The sequence below is a fragment of the Lynx canadensis genome, chromosome C1 (genome assembly GCF_007474595.2).
Source record: "Lynx canadensis isolate LIC74 chromosome C1, mLynCan4.pri.v2, whole genome shotgun sequence".
Lineage (NCBI taxonomy): Eukaryota > Metazoa > Chordata > Mammalia > Carnivora > Felidae > Lynx > Lynx canadensis.
In genome coordinates this window covers 105,199,529-105,214,414 of record NC_044310.1, presented here as the reverse complement: position 1 = coordinate 105,214,414, position 14,886 = coordinate 105,199,529, and the positions used below count along the sequence as shown (strand labels likewise).

At 42.2% G+C, this 14,886-nt stretch overlaps 2 protein-coding genes across 6 annotated transcripts in view; both read left to right on the top strand.

Moving 5' to 3' along the window:
• The window catches only part of ARNT (aryl hydrocarbon receptor nuclear translocator), a 77,985-nt gene extending 75,024 nt beyond the window's left edge, over window positions 1-2,961 (top strand). For 3 of the 4 annotated variants that reach the window (XM_030327769.2, XM_030327770.2, XM_030327767.2), the window contains exons 21-22: window positions 38-204; window positions 917-2,961. In XM_030327769.2, the coding sequence (XP_030183629.1) occupies window positions 38-204; window positions 917-1,006 (257 nt within the window). In that variant the 3' untranslated portion in view covers window positions 1,007-2,961. The remainder of the gene's footprint in view (window positions 1-37; window positions 205-916) is intronic. The other variant, XM_030327768.2, reaches the window with a different exon arrangement.
• Window positions 2,962-3,054: 93 nt separating this feature from the next.
• CTSK (cathepsin K) lies at window positions 3,055-14,483 on the top strand. 2 transcript variants are annotated; one of them, XM_030327771.1, is made up of 8 exons: window positions 3,055-4,454; window positions 5,886-6,009; window positions 6,479-6,601; window positions 6,687-6,842; window positions 7,828-8,046; window positions 12,264-12,429; window positions 12,693-12,798; window positions 13,931-14,483. In XM_030327771.1, the coding sequence occupies exons 2-8, from the start codon at window positions 5,887-5,889 to the stop codon at window positions 14,028-14,030; spliced, it is 993 nt and encodes a 330-aa protein (XP_030183631.1). In that variant the 5' UTR covers window positions 3,055-4,454; window position 5,886; the 3' UTR covers window positions 14,031-14,483. The 2 variants fall into 2 exon arrangements, with proteins under 2 accessions (XP_030183631.1, XP_030183632.1); XM_030327772.1 differs by having other exon boundaries at window positions 5,776-6,009.
• Window positions 14,484-14,886: the final 403 nt, after the last annotated feature.

Below are 14,886 nucleotides of genomic sequence, written 5' to 3'. Positions count from 1 at the left end.
GCTTAAAGTTGTTTGTCCTTCTTTGCTGTATTTCTAGCTCCTGAGACTGGACAGACTACAGGACAATTCCAGACACGGACAGCAGAGGGTGTAAGTGTCTGGCCACAGTGGCAGGGCCAGCAGCCTCATCATCGCTCGAGTTCTAGCGAGCAACATGTTCAACAGCCATCAGCACAGCAACCTGGCCAGCCTGAGGTCTTCCAGGTGAGAGGGTGAAAAGACTTCAGAAAGTTAGAAACTGGAAGAGAAACAGAGAGCAGAGACAGAGAAGGAAGCATGGATTGAGGTGTTTGGGAGTACCTAGGAGAAAACAGAGTGGGGACGTGTAGAGGTAAATGTCATTAACTGGAACTTACTGTGTGATGCACATCGTTAGTGATGCGAAGATGTTTAAGGAAGTCATTTTAGCCATTCCAGGAGAGCCACATCCCCACTGCACAGTAGCTTGAGTGTAAACATACTGATTATAGCTCTAAAGACCCATTTACCTAAGTCATGAGGGGACTGCAAGAGCAATTGGAGTAATCTTGGGACAAAGGAAGAGGTGTTTAAGACAGAGGTTGAAAGAGGCAAAGCAGGTTTTGGTGGAAAACAAATAGGATCAGAGATACTCCATATATGTGTATAGGGGGTTATGTGAAATGTGGCAAGCAGATTTTTCTCCTTTTGAAAATATGGGAGGACTAGAAAAGAAGGAAAACGTGGAACTGTAGGAAGAAGCCAGAGAAGGGACTAGGAAACAAAGTTGTCATAAAGGAGTCTGAGAGTTGCTGGGAGTAGGGAAGGCTCAGGGCGTTCAGCCCCACAGACACTGTGGGGCCAGGGGCGTTGCTTTAGGAGAATGTTGGGAAGAAGCTCAGTACATGTAAGGGATTATTAAGGTGTGTGACCCAGACTTGTTTTTTTCTCTTATTAGGAGATGCTGTCCATGCTGGGAGACCAGAGCAACAGCTACAACAACGAAGAATTTCCTGACCTAACTATGTTTCCCTCCTTTTCAGAATAGAACTATTGGGGTGAGGATAAGGGGTGGGGGAGGAAAGTCACAGTTTGTTTTTAAAAAGCAAATCTTTCTGTAAAGAGAATAAAAGTCCCTCTCCCTTCCCTTCCCTCACCCCTAATGTGTGCCCCTTCCCCTTCTGGCCTTTCCTTGCCTTCCTGCCTCTGAGAAGAAATGGGGTGAATCGTGAAGGCTTTGGGGATCTTTGAAAAACTGAGGCTGGGTGAAGTTAAGAATGCCTTTCCTTACACCTCCTGACCAGAGATTTATGCAGAAATGATTTGTGCTAGGGTCAATAGGCAGGTTAGAGAACCTGACATCCATTCATCCACTATTTGCCTTGGATACTGTGGCTTGTTTTTGGAAAGAAATTCTGAATAAGGTTAGGGGGAGGAGAAATGTCCTCATATCTGAGGACCATGAAACATGGTAGGTTACATATTACCTGTATGGCTTTAGGAAGTGAGCATAGGCTCTTTCTGCTGCCTGGTGAGTGAGGAAGTGAGAGAGGGAGAAGGAAAGAGAGAGAGAGTGTGTGTGTGTGTGTGTGTGTGTGTGTGTGTGCATGCGCGCGCATGCACGCGTATGCGTGTGCGCACACGTGTGTACGCAGTACGTGTGTGCACATGTGTGTTTCTGTGTCTGTTTCTCCCTATTAGGGAGTTATGCAAAATTTGTCTCAGATTTTATCTTTGTTTTTCCATGTAATTTTCAAAGAGTCCTAAGGAGTTAATCTTCTAGGTATTTTCCACTTAGTATTGCAGCCAAAGAGTATTTAAATAAATGTCTTTGCTGCACTTACATCTATGCCCAGCCAATATGCAACTGTAAGCAGATATATAAAGTCTTTTGATGTGGTTGGTCTCTCATTGAACACGTTTAGTAGTAAAGCTGGGTCATTCCCGCTTTTGGTGCTCTCACCTTATAGAGTAGTAGATCTGGAAACATTACAGATGTTTAGGGTGGGAAGATAACCCCCTTTTAAAAGCCCCATACTTGGCCATACTTGCTGCATTTTTCTGTCAGAATCACATATGATGTGTGTTCTGTAGAGGTTATTTCTGCATGGAAACTCAACTTCTTGGATTAGCAGTCCCAGGGAAATCTTCACTGCTGGAGTTTAAACCAAATACCATGTCTTGCAAAGTAGCCTCCTTCATCCCATTCCCAGTTCAGTCTGACTAGAAACTGAGACTTGGGTCTGTTTTGGACCTATAGTTCTTCCTCTTTGCTCCCTCCAATCTTAAGATTGGATTTTGCTATGATACAAGAGTATGAATCCATGTGATAGATGGGGCCTGGACTCCCATTCTAACAGGGTCACAGAGTTAACTATAGCCATATAAATGCAGATACAGGTTACTACTCTCTCTGTACCTTCCTCAGGTAACAGTCATGTGTATCAGCCACTTTTTTTTTTTTTATTGGCTCAGGCCAGTAACTTAAGTGCAAGACTGAATTAATAAGGAGAAGACATATTAAACGTAGCCATAGGAGACTGAGGGGCATAGATGGCCTTAGAGAGGCTGAGAGAACATCATTACTGGGTTTCTCTCCCTTTTGTCTCCAGTCTGGTGCCAGGTAGTGGAGTTGAAAAGGAGACAGTTTATTTTTTTATTCTATGTGCACACATACCGTATACATATATATTTATATCACAGTTTAACAAGCCAAAAAGTTGAGTTTCCAATGGAATCCTTGTTTTTAATAATTGTTTTTAAATGTGATCAGGACTATAATATTGTACAGTTATTATAGGGCTTTTGGGGAAGGAGAGGGGAGGGAGAAGATGCTCTGGGGGTTTTGTTTCTGCTTTTCCTTCAGGGTTTTATTTTTGATTGTTTTTTTTTTTTTCTTGTTGGCCATTTCTGTACTGCTGGCATCTGTGCTGAGCTTTACAGTGGCAAAAATAATGACATGTAGCAAAGATTTTAAAACAAAATATTTTTTCCTTTTGTAAACGTTCTTGTGTTGTGTGATCTTGATTGCGGCTTTATTATTCTTTTCCAGCTTGTGAACAACAAATACCCACCCACAACTAGTTGAATCCATAGCTTGAGCTCCAAATATGCAAACATAAAGCACAGTGTATCTATAATTTCAGGATTCAGAAATCATAAGGCCTCTGATCACTCAGCACTCCTTAGTTGTCCTCCTGATCCTGACTCACTGAGTAAAATCATCAGGGACATCTGACCATGAGATGGGGGTTGGGAAATTGCCCATGTCCTTCAGAGCAGACAAAGATGAGACTTGAGACCGGTATGGCACATCAGATTCCTTCCTCAAGTATCTCTTGCTCTCCTGGAATAAAAGGAATTAGGGATGGGGAAATTTAAACTATGCAGGTCTGGACTTGGTTTCCCTCTAGGATCATGTGGTTCATTACCAAATCTTAAAACTTACAGGAATAAACCTGTGTTCTTGAGGGTCTATATGCAATCCAGCTAGAAACTGAATCTATCCTATGTATTTTCTGTTCCAAGAACCATCTTTTCCTCTTCCTCCGCCTCTGTTTATGGAAGAAAATGGAATTTGGGGATGTGGCTTAGGGACTGAACTAGACTCTTATGATCTGTCACATGCCTGGATGTTGGGGGAATCATTTGGAGAAGCTCATATGACTGGTCCTGGATTGGGGATTTTAATAATTGAAACATAATGTTCAGGCATCCTACCATCTGAAAGTTTTAGCAACAAAGAAGTCACATGTGAGTTTGTCAGTGCTGTGCACTGATTCAAGTGCTGTCATTAATAACGAGGAGGGCTGGTTTGGGTTACTTTCAGAACCAGCTTCATCTGGGTGTTCTGGGCATATCCTTCCTCAGGAAAACCGTATTAGGCTGGAAGAGGTATTGACAACTTTTAGCCAACAAACTTATAACATACAAATGATTTTTGAGCCTGTGGTTTCCATTACACTCTTTTCTAGTCTTTCATGTTTATTCCCTCATTCTTGCTGGATGTCTGACCCTCAGGTCAGACAGAAATTTGAAAACTGAGGTTTCAAAGTTGGAGAGATAACAGGAAAAGGGCAGGAAAAGATGTAGTCCCTAATACCATAAATACTATGTAATAAAGAAAGATGGAGAAGATCAGGGCTGTGTCCTATTAACCATCAAAGTGAAGGTAAGCCCCAGCTTGAATAAATGTTTATGGAAGTCTTTTTGCCCTCAAAGACAGTCATGAGAAACCACCCAGCAACTTTCCACTTTGGTGCACACACTTGACATGCACACAAAAACACTGCAAATCCACTGCTTCCTTCCCTCTCCGACCCTGCTTCTCTCAGCATTTCTTTCCCCGCCTCCCTCCCCTATTCAAATTTTCCAGCCAACAGCTGGAACTGACTTCCGCAATCCTAATGGAATAAATCCAGCACCCCTAGTCATCCGCCCACATTATCCACACTTCCCCGTCGAAAGGAGCCCGGAGCACAGAACCCCATCAGCAGGTAAAATTTTCTACTTCTCATTCCTTCCTTTGCCCATTTTAGGGGTATTAGGGATGTAGTGACTTGGAGATCATGGTGAAATTTGTAGTTGTGTGGGTGAAAACAACAATATGCCCTTCAGTCATTTCCTGGCCAAATAAAATTTGCTGGAAATTTTTAGGATTCCTTCTGTGCTTTATATGTATGTATACATGGTTGTTAGTGAAACCCTAGGATATAGGGAATCCTTCACCTATCCCTCAAGGAGTGGCCTCTCCCTTTAGGGTTTGCGGTTTTAGCCAAAGGTACCAAAAGAGCAGGGAGGAGGAATGGTGCCCAGAGGCACTTTTCTGCTTCATTTCAAAGCCCTTAACACTGCAGATATTAAATATCTTAGAGTGTTTTGCCAGTCTGCAAAGATTGCACAAAAATTAGTCTAAATTCAAAAATTTACTTCAGACTGTAAATTCTTAAAATGGAGAACATGGAATTAAGCAAGCTGCTGCAAGAAATGAGTGAAGCTAGAGTAAACTTCTGAAAAGCTGTGAATTTAATGATCATAGAACACTGCTTTTGGGTCTTACATTTTTCTGACAAACTTTGGTTGTGAAGCTTTTTGTCCTGTGAGGCAGTCAGAGAGGTTTTTTGCTGTCAGGAAGAAGAAAGAAAACCTCCTTCCCATAGCATCTGGTTGAGATTAGGACAGTTTCCTGCCTGAGGAGGGAGCAGGAAGAGAAAGGAGGAAGAAATACATAACCAAGGAGATAGTAAACATCTCAAAAACAATAGGAAATACTTCCTTGTCCTCTCCGGGCAAGATCTGAAAAAGTATCAGAATTTAGGCAAGGGAGTGAATAATGCCTTGAAGAAATAAATAGGCAGCAAGATTTAGCTGGAAATTTCTCCTTTGTGTATTCTCCAACCCCCCTCCAACCTCGTCTGTCTCCAAGTCTGCTGGGGACATTAGAGGAGGCAGGTGCTTAGTCCATTCTGATTGTCCATTTTCTACCCCAGTTCTGGGTGTGTGTGTGTGTGTGTGTGTGTGTGTGTGTGTGTGTGTGTGTTGAATCTCCCTAGGTCAAAATGTTTGGAGTCAGATGTATCAGCACTCAGTCCAAACCCAGACCCTTCCTATCGTTTTATCATGCACAGGTCACTCTCAGTTCTTTGTATCCCTTCCTTATAAATTCTTTTCTTTTGTCTCATGGTCCCAAGGAAGAGGTTCTTCTCTTTGGTTCAGGAATTTCCCAGAATTGTGTGTGCATGCATTTTTCGGATGAGTGGGACTGTGATGGACTGTGAAATTTTATTAGCTTCTCAAAGAAGTCTGTGACTCCCAAAGGTTAAGAACCAGCTGTCTGGGAATATGGCTCCAGCTGTTTCCTCATCCCAAGCCAGGCTGTGAACCCCTTGGCACACAGAAGAACTTCCCCTAATTATCCCCTTTCCCAGGATGTGGGGACTCAAGATTCTACTGCTGCTGCCCACAGCGACCTTTGCTCTATATCCTGAGGCGATACTGGACGCACAATGGGAGCTATGGAAGAAGACCTATGGGAAGCAGTATAACAACAAGGTGCCTGGGGACCTGGAGGGAAGTGTGGTCAGGGAGCCAGCACTCGAGATGTCTATTCCTAATTTCCAGACTCCCTTCTTCAGTCTAAAAACCTTAACCACTCCAACCAGCCAACCCACCCCTGTTCTTGAACTCTTTAACACAGTTTCATTCCTCCTCTTCCACTCACCCTCCCTCAAGTTCTAGCCTTCCTTTTCTTCCTATTTCTCTTTGGGGAAGACTTCTCAGATTAATGCTATTAATCCATAAGCAGTTTTTCTACACATCTCTCCAGAGCTTTTGCATTCTATTATTTGTATTTGTTTACATTTTTTTGCATGCTCTTAATAATCCCATGGTCAGTTCCCCAACTAGACTGTAAACTCTGTATGATTGTAAATTTCATCTTTTTTCCTAAAAGCCTCCACAGTATTTTTTATGTAACTTTGTAGGACATAGTCCATGCCAGTACTGACTATGTTCTGTTTAGGTGGATGAAATCTCCCGGCGTTTAATATGGGAAAAAAATTTGAAGCATATTTCCATCCATAATCTTGAGGCCTCTCTTGGTGTCCACACATATGAACTGGCCATGAACCACTTGGGGGACATGGTGAGTTGAACCTCAGCTCCTGGCCTACCTGCCCTGTTTGCCTTAGTTTCCTGCTTATGGCTGGCCTTTTTGTTCTTTGTCCCAGACCAGTGAAGAGGTGGTTCAGAAGATGACTGGACTCAAAGTACCCCCCTCTCGTTCCCGCAGCAATGACACCCTCTATATCCCAGACTGGGAGAGCAGAGCCCCAGACTCCATTGATTATCGAAAGAAAGGATATGTTACTCCTGTCAAAAACCAGGTACCCTCCTTTCTCCTATGTAGGTATGTAAGCTGGCATGACCTATTTCTGTGTCTTTGTTCTTAACTAGGAGGGAACTGGGAGGATGGTAAGGAATTAAGGGATGTGTCCCACTGCTCAGAGAATATAGCCTATTCTATTTAAGTCATCACCTATTTTTGTACATGTGTATTGTTTCTGTTTTTTCTTTTTTACAAGTCACATTGCTGTAAACACCCTTGTGCGTATGTTTATGAAAACGTGCAAATATTAATACAAAATAAAGCCTAAAATTGTAATTGCTAGGTCACAGAGAATCCTTTCCAAAAATTTTTTTACAATATTAACATTCTTACCAGCAAGAGAATGCCAGTTTTCCCACAACCCCAATGCTCATTTTATCAGCCAGATGAAGAATTAACACTCATTCAACAAACACACCTTTTTCAGAACCAACCAAGTGTAGTGCTAGCCAGTGGAGATTCAAGATAACCAAGACATACCCTATGTCCTCCAGAAATCCTCATTCTTCAAAAATAGAACAGGAAAGAAAGAAAAATCTACAATCTAGCTGCACAAATACTAATAGTTATGGCATTTTTTGAGACGTTGTATGTCAGAAACTTATAAATCCTTTACATGAATTAACTTTTTAAATCTCCATAATCCATAATTAAGTACATTATTATCCACATTTTACAGATAAGGAACTAAGGCACAGAGAGGCTTAGTAACTTACCCAAGGTCACATATCTTCTGGGTTGCAAAGTCAGTGCCCTGCTCCTCTACAGCTAATGGTGACAATGTAGCAATAGTTATCAGTGGAAACAATAGCAATAGAGCCATGCAGCAAATATTAAATGAAGGGAAATAGGAAGCCTTCACAGAAAAGGGGACACACGTGTGTTGGAATTTGTAACACATATGGGGCTCCAGCAGACAGTGTAGAGGGAAGAAACAAAAAGTGTGAACAGCAGTGACTGACAATTTCTGTTATGCTCCTCAGGGTCAGTGTGGTTCCTGTTGGGCTTTTAGCTCTGTGGGTGCCCTGGAGGGCCAGCTCAAGAAGAAAACTGGCAAACTCTTAAATCTGAGTCCCCAGAACCTTGTGGATTGTGTTTCTGAGAATGATGGCTGCGGAGGGGGCTACATGACCAATGCCTTCCAGTATGTGCAGAAAAACAGGGGCATTGACTCTGAAGATGCCTACCCGTATGTGGGACAGGTGAGACTGCCCGGTAATGGCTCCTCCTTCCCCAGCACAGTATTTTATGCTGGAGATAATCCCATAAATCTTGGTTTCTGTTCCCCTATCCTGCCTTCCTGATGGGATAATTACCTATAGAAGGCCAAGGAGAGTCCCATAGCTTTGGAGATTTGGGGGCCTTAGGCCCCACAGCCCTACCCACCTCTTTGCCTTAGAGAAGACAGAGCACAGGTGACCCCACGGACTTCTGGGGGGTCCTCTGCAACCTGTTACTCAGCTCCTCTGCTCCCGTCACCGATTCCCCAAACCCACACATGCTAATTTACCAAATCGCATGTCTTTATTTTGCATGATCTCAGTGTGGGTTTGGGGAATGTTTATGCAAATTATGTAAGTTAACTACTGACATGTACAAAATGAGAGAAAAAATAAGTTGCTTCATGTTTGTTGCAACTTCAGGGTTCAACTCACTTCCTCCTTTAGGAATAGGAAGGTCTGCTGACGTTTCTTATCTAAAAAGAAGAGAATCTAAGGGCTTTTATGTACATAGGGTTGATAGATAATATAACATAGGGCCTTTGCAACAGGAGCCTTTGAAGCAGGGATAGCAAGTTTGAGTAATCAGGATGGCTACTATGTACTAAACCGTGTGCTTAGTTCATTTTCTCATTTAATCTTTGTAACAGACATGTAAGGTAGACTTATCCTCACTTCAGAGGAAATTGACACTGAAGGAGATAAAACAGATGATCAAATTCATAGCACTAGTCATGTAGCAGCACCAAGATTGATCTACCATATCTGTTCATCTGCAAACATGCTCAGCATATCTTCTGTGCAAATGTGCAAAAATGTCTTTAGTAGAATATAATACCTTGGGGCACCTGGGTGCCTCAGTCAGTTAAACGTCTGGCTCCGGCTCAGGTCATGATCACACAATTCGTGGGTTCAAGCCCCGCATCGGGCTCTGTGCTGACAGCTCGGAGCCTGGAGCCTGCTTCCGATTCTGTGTCTCCCCCTCTCTGCCTCTCCCCTCTTTGTGCTCTCTCTCTCTCAAAAATAAATAAATAAACATTAAAACAACAACAACAACAACAACTTTATAATACCTTGGAACAGAATTGTCTGAGTCTTGGGATACATGCGTCTTCAACTTGACTAAGTCATGACAAATTGTTTACCAAGGTATTTTGAAACATTGATATTCCCACCTGAAGTATGTAAGAATTCCCTTGGAGTCCCATCTTCATCAGTATGTTTATCTAGCCATCTGCCTTTCTTCTTTAGTGAATTGACTGTTTATATTTTTGGCACATTTTTATTAGGTTATTTTGCTCTTTATCACTGATTTTTAGGAATTTTTTTAAAGTTTACTTATTTATTCTTTTGAGAGAGACAGAGACAGTGTGAGCAGGGGAGGGATAGAGGGAGGGAAGAGAGAGAACCCCAAGCAGGCTCTGTGCTGCCAGCTGCAGAGCCCAATGGTTGGTTCGAATACACGTACTGTGAGATCATGACCTGAGCCAAAACCAAGAGTCAGACACTTAACTGACTGAGCCAGCCATGTGTCCTGATTTTTAGGAATTTTAAAAAGAAATCTAGATACTAATACTGTGTGTGTTGTAGGTGAACATTTGTCTCTTTATTCTCTTTATATCTTTCAACTTTGAAAAGTTCTTCATTTCAGTCTAGTAAAATGATTGTTTTCCTCTGCAATTTGTGCCTTTAAAAAATCCAGTAGCGGTGAATTTTATTCATTAGTGTTTAGTCATCTGAAATGATGTCTGTTGCAATAAAATGCTCATTAATGTGAATGACTGAACAAATCCATTTCACTGGATACTCAACAAGTATGTTCACTTCAACACATCTTCATGACATTGGCCATATCAAAACAGTACATTAATCTGTACATTTCAGCCCATTACTATTCCATGCTGTGGTTTTTTAGCTGTCAGGTATATAAGGCAGAGAAATTAGAGGTTGTACCTGAAAAAAAAAATTCTTTCATCCGTATACAATTTTTAGAACTCCTGGATCCCAAGTCCATGTTTGAACTTGGGCTGCTACTTACTATAAGGTGCTAACTTGAGGACACCGTACTAAATCTGCCCTAGCAGATTGGCTTTTAAATTCTGAATACTTCGGACCAATTAGTGAGATAACCCGAACATGGCAAAATACTCTTTTTTAAATTCTCAAATACTCTTTTGACACAGTTTTGTTGTCACTTGATATCGAAAAGTTAAATCCCAAAAGTATACACAAAACAAAAACAAAAACACCCCAAACCAGGCTTATGTTTACAATTTTTTCCATGTTGATTAACCCAGGCAGCCAACTTAAAGGATTGTATAACTATATTAAAGAAAAAGAAATTAAATACTATCAGAACTAATAGTCGATCATTATCCATTGATACCTTATTTATTTGGTACTATATTAACGAGTTTTTTGAGAGGCAGTTTAATAGCTCAGAGAGTTGAAATAATTTGAATGAATGAAAATCATATAATAAACCTTCTTTTGGAATAGAAAGAACATCTGACTTCTTGGTGCACCTGGATGGCTCAGTTAGTTAAGTATCTGACTCTTGGTTTTGGCTCAGGTCATGATCTCAATGTTTGTGAGTTCAGGCCCCACATTGGGCTCAGCGCTAACAGTGTAGAGCCTACTTGGGATTCTCTCTGTCTCTGTCTCTCTCGTTCTGCCCCTCCCCCGCTCATTCTCTTGTCATTCTCAAATAAACTTAAAAAAATTTTTAAAGAAAGAGCATCTGACTTCTTTTTTTTTTTTTTTCAACGTTTTTTATTTATTTTGGGACAGAGAGAGACAGAGCATGAATGGGGGAGGGGCAGAGAGAGAGGGAGACACAGAATCGGAAACAGGCTCCAGGCTCCGAGCCATCAGCCCAGAGCCTGACGCGGGGCTCGAACTCACGGACCGCGAGATCGTGACCTGGCTGAAGTCGGACGCTTAACCGACTGCGCCACCCAGGCGCCCCAAGAGCATCTGACTTCTAATTTCTGCTAGCCTGCCCCCTCAAATGATCTCTTTAGTATTTGAGGGCAACGTGGAATGATTTTGGTCTCATAATCAATTAAAATGAAGAATTTGCCATATAAGACACATATTCTATTTTTAATATTCTGAATCTTGGGGGTTTGGATTATATGGCAGAGAACAAGGGAATCCTGAGAAATTAAGAAAGGAGACTACTGTGGTCTTAGAATATCATATCACATCCTGCCATTATTGTTAATAATTTGATAATATGTTCTCATAGATTCAGTTTTAGGGTTTTGAAAGGGTAGTCTGAGGAAAATGAATTGCCAAAAAGAATATACCATGTTGACATGGGTTGCCATTAGATTTTGTAACTGTGGCTTGCCAGTGAAATATATCATTGTTAACTAGACCTCCAAAGCACAGTGTTAGAAATTCACAGGCAAAATTGCCAAGTTCCTCGAAATGTTTTAGTGTCATGTTTTGTGGTTTTACCAAAGTCTCTCATGAGAGCACCAGCCAAAACTCTGCCTCACACTAGCCCCCCCAGTATATGTGTGTAAGGCCCAGGTCTTCCTCCCAGCTGGGTTTTGGCCTTGGCCTTCTCCCCACACAGCAGCTGGTCCCTCCCTGCCCTCTGAGGCTCACACATACTACATGGCCAGAAGATGATTTGTGCCTTTAAAAACAACTTATTTCAGATCTCTCTCTCTATCCTGAGGGAATAAAAATGTTCTCTCTTAAGTTTTACAGTGTTTCCTTTCACATTTATGCTTTAAAAAACCTAGAGCTGATTTTTGTGGATGTGCAAGGTATCCACTTTTCATATTCTTTTTTACAGTTGTCTAAAATGGTAAGGAGGGGCGCCTGGGTGGCTCAGTCAGTTGAGCTTCTGACTTCAGCTCAGGTCATGATCTCACGGTCTGTGAGTTCGAGCCCTGCATCAGGCTCTGTGCTGACAGCTCAGAGCCTGGAGCCTGCTTTGGATTCTGTGTCTCCCTCTCTCTCTGCACCTCCCCCACTCATGCTCTGTCTCTCAAAAATAAATAAATGTTAAAAAATAAAATAAAATAAAATAAAATGGTAAGGAGAGGACAGACCCTCTCTAAAGACTCTAAGTCGGCCATCCCAGTCAGTTCACCAACATCAAAGCATTGGTGGAGATTCTCACTTACCAGTTTCTGGCCTGTTGCTTTGTCCTAGTCCTATTTTAACCTTGTTTTTTCCAGGATGAAAGTTGTATGTACAACCCAACAGGCAAGGCAGCTAAGTGCAGAGGGTATAGAGAGATCCCTGAGGGGAACGAGAAAGCCCTGAAGAGGGCAGTGGCCCGAGTGGGACCCATCTCTGTGGCCATTGATGCAAGCCTGACCTCCTTCCAGTTTTACAGCAAAGGTAAGGAGCTGTTCCCTCAGAGCACAATGACCCACCTCATGTGATGCAGGCTCGGCAGCTCCTCGAAGGCCACCGAGCATCTGGAGTACTTAGTTTCCATATTTAGACTGAGTCTTCTGGAGGGAAACATAGCTGCCACCGTGCATCTCTGTCGTCAGTCCTCCTGGCTGGGCAGGATTTTGCAGAGGGTCTCCTAGACCGGGAGACCCCTCGGGGGGATCCTTGGCCTGCAGAAAGCTTCACCTCGACAGTTTGTTTCCTAGGTGTGTACTACGATGAAAACTGTAATAGCGATAATCTGAACCATGCGGTTTTGGCAGTGGGATATGGGATCCAGAAAGGAAACAAGCACTGGATAATTAAAAACAGGTATTGATTGGGGACACTAAGTTTGTCACTGAATCACTCTGTTAATGCTCAACCTCGACTCCAACTTCCCAGCATTCCTTGCTCTCATTCGAGAAAGTTGTCTCAGACTTTTTAGTTCTCCCTTCCCAGTTAGAGGCTATTAATTCTAACATTTAATGGCCAGACGGTAATACAGTGTGTGTCGGGCAGGTGCTCCACATGCGGGATGCTTAGTCATACACAAGTGAACAGGACGTCTGCCTTTGGTGATCTCACGGCCCCCTCAGACAGGCAGACCTAACTAACCAGAACATCCAGGAGCACAGGAAACCAGGAGGAGGTCTGGAATTATGTAGTTTTTTCTTTCTTTTTTCTATAATATGACCAATTTCTTAGGGAGCTTTCCATCATCAGCATGTTTGAAAGCAGTAGGGAACCAAGTAGAGGTTTAATATCCTCCTGTGCAACTTTGTGCCCTTCCATATACACTCAGGATAACACATATAAAAAGTGGCCCAACATTTTGAAGCATGTGAAGAGAAAGACTTTTCAGAAAGTAGGTATGAGAACAACAACAGCAACATTTAATGTTTCCTTCCCTATTGTTGGGAAGAAATAAAACTACAGGGTATTTCAGCTCCCCTTTTCTCTTCAGCCCCTTGTGACTTTGGGGGGGAAACTTACGAGAATTATGCATTTCCTTTCCTCACTGGCCAATACTAGCCTGGCAGCAGCACTAACTACACTTGCTGTCCTTGGTGCCCTCCAGGGAGCAGGAGTCCTAGAGTCTGGGGAGTTCACAGCTCTCAGCTATCAGCACAGAGCCTGACACGGGGCTTGAACCCATGAACCATGAGATTGTGACCTGAGCTGAAGTCAGACGCTTAACTGACTGAGCCATCCAGAGGCTCCTGGGCCTACTTTAAATGCCACCTCTTTCATTAGGTCTTCATCCCTTGATCACAAGCGATCTCTCATACCTTTGAGTCCTATAGCATTATGTCTTCTCTCTATTCCTTTACTTTAAACTCTTCAAAGGTAAAAACTTTTATTTATTTTTTATACTACTAGTACCTAGCTCAATAGTCAGTTAAGTGTTTTAACGAATAAATACACTGAGGGTACTAAATATTTTCCTTCATTGATCCCACAGCTGGGGAGAAAACTGGGGAAACAAAGGCTATATCCTCATGGCTCGGAATAAGAACAACGCTTGTGGCATTGCCAACCTGGCCAGTTTCCCCAAGATGTGACTTCAGCCAGCCAACCTCATCCTGCTTTTCCATTCCTTCTATGATGGTGCAACATACTGATGTACTTTGGAAGGGAGTTGGTGTGCCTGTCTTGAAGCAGATGTAGCAATATAGAAATTGTCCAATCAGTTTCCCGGTTTGTTTGTGCTTTGAGTGACACTCCTACTACTTTCCCTCCCTCCACCCAAGGCCTTTATTTTTCATTGTGGCCACAGTAGCAATTTTCCTAACAAGTGTACCTTCCTCAGCTAAGAGATATGACCACAGCCTGCTCTGACTGTTGTCGTCGGGCTGATGCTGTGCAAATAGTCTGAGGCTAGAGATCTTTAGATAGATTCTTATTCACAGGGACTAGTTTGCTTTAACCATCTAGAGGACTAAGGTGACCTGACGTCTCAGTCTCCAAATTCACTTCTTCTGTATCCAGAAGGTAGAAATTTCTATGTTTTCCACCCCAATTCATAAATATATTCATAAATCTTTGGTACAAGTTTATGTGATATTAGAAATATGCCTTCTTTGCATTTTTAAAGTAAACCAAGTATTTATCTGTCTCTAATTTAATAAATACCTATTTAGTAAATATTCATTTTGTGGCAGATACTGTGCTAGGTGCTGGAGACAAAAAGGTGACCAAAAAAACCCCCCAAAACTCACATATTCCTTATATTTGGTGTGCTCCCGGTTTGCTTGGAGTGACTGTCACATAAACAGTTCATCCTAATTCACTCATTTGTTCATTTCTTCAGCCAACATTTATGAAGTGCTTACTGTCTACTAAGGACTTTGTAAATTTTGGGAATTCCATGGATATAAGGAGACTTCAGTATATAATTCTATCTGTGAGGGAGCCAGG

Excerpts from the sequence above, each read along its gene's own strand:
- CTSK (XM_030327771.1), top strand. The coding sequence starts at position 5,887 with ATGTGGGGACTCAAGATTCTACTGCTGCTGCCCACAGCGACCTTTGCT. Across the intron at positions 6,010-6,478 it reads GGAAGCAGTATAACAACAAG|GTGGATGAAATCTCCCGGCG; the intron begins GTGCCTGGGGAC and ends TGTTCTGTTTAG. Across the intron at positions 12,430-12,692 it reads CTTCCAGTTTTACAGCAAAG|GTGTGTACTACGATGAAAAC; the intron begins GTAAGGAGCTGT and ends TTTGTTTCCTAG.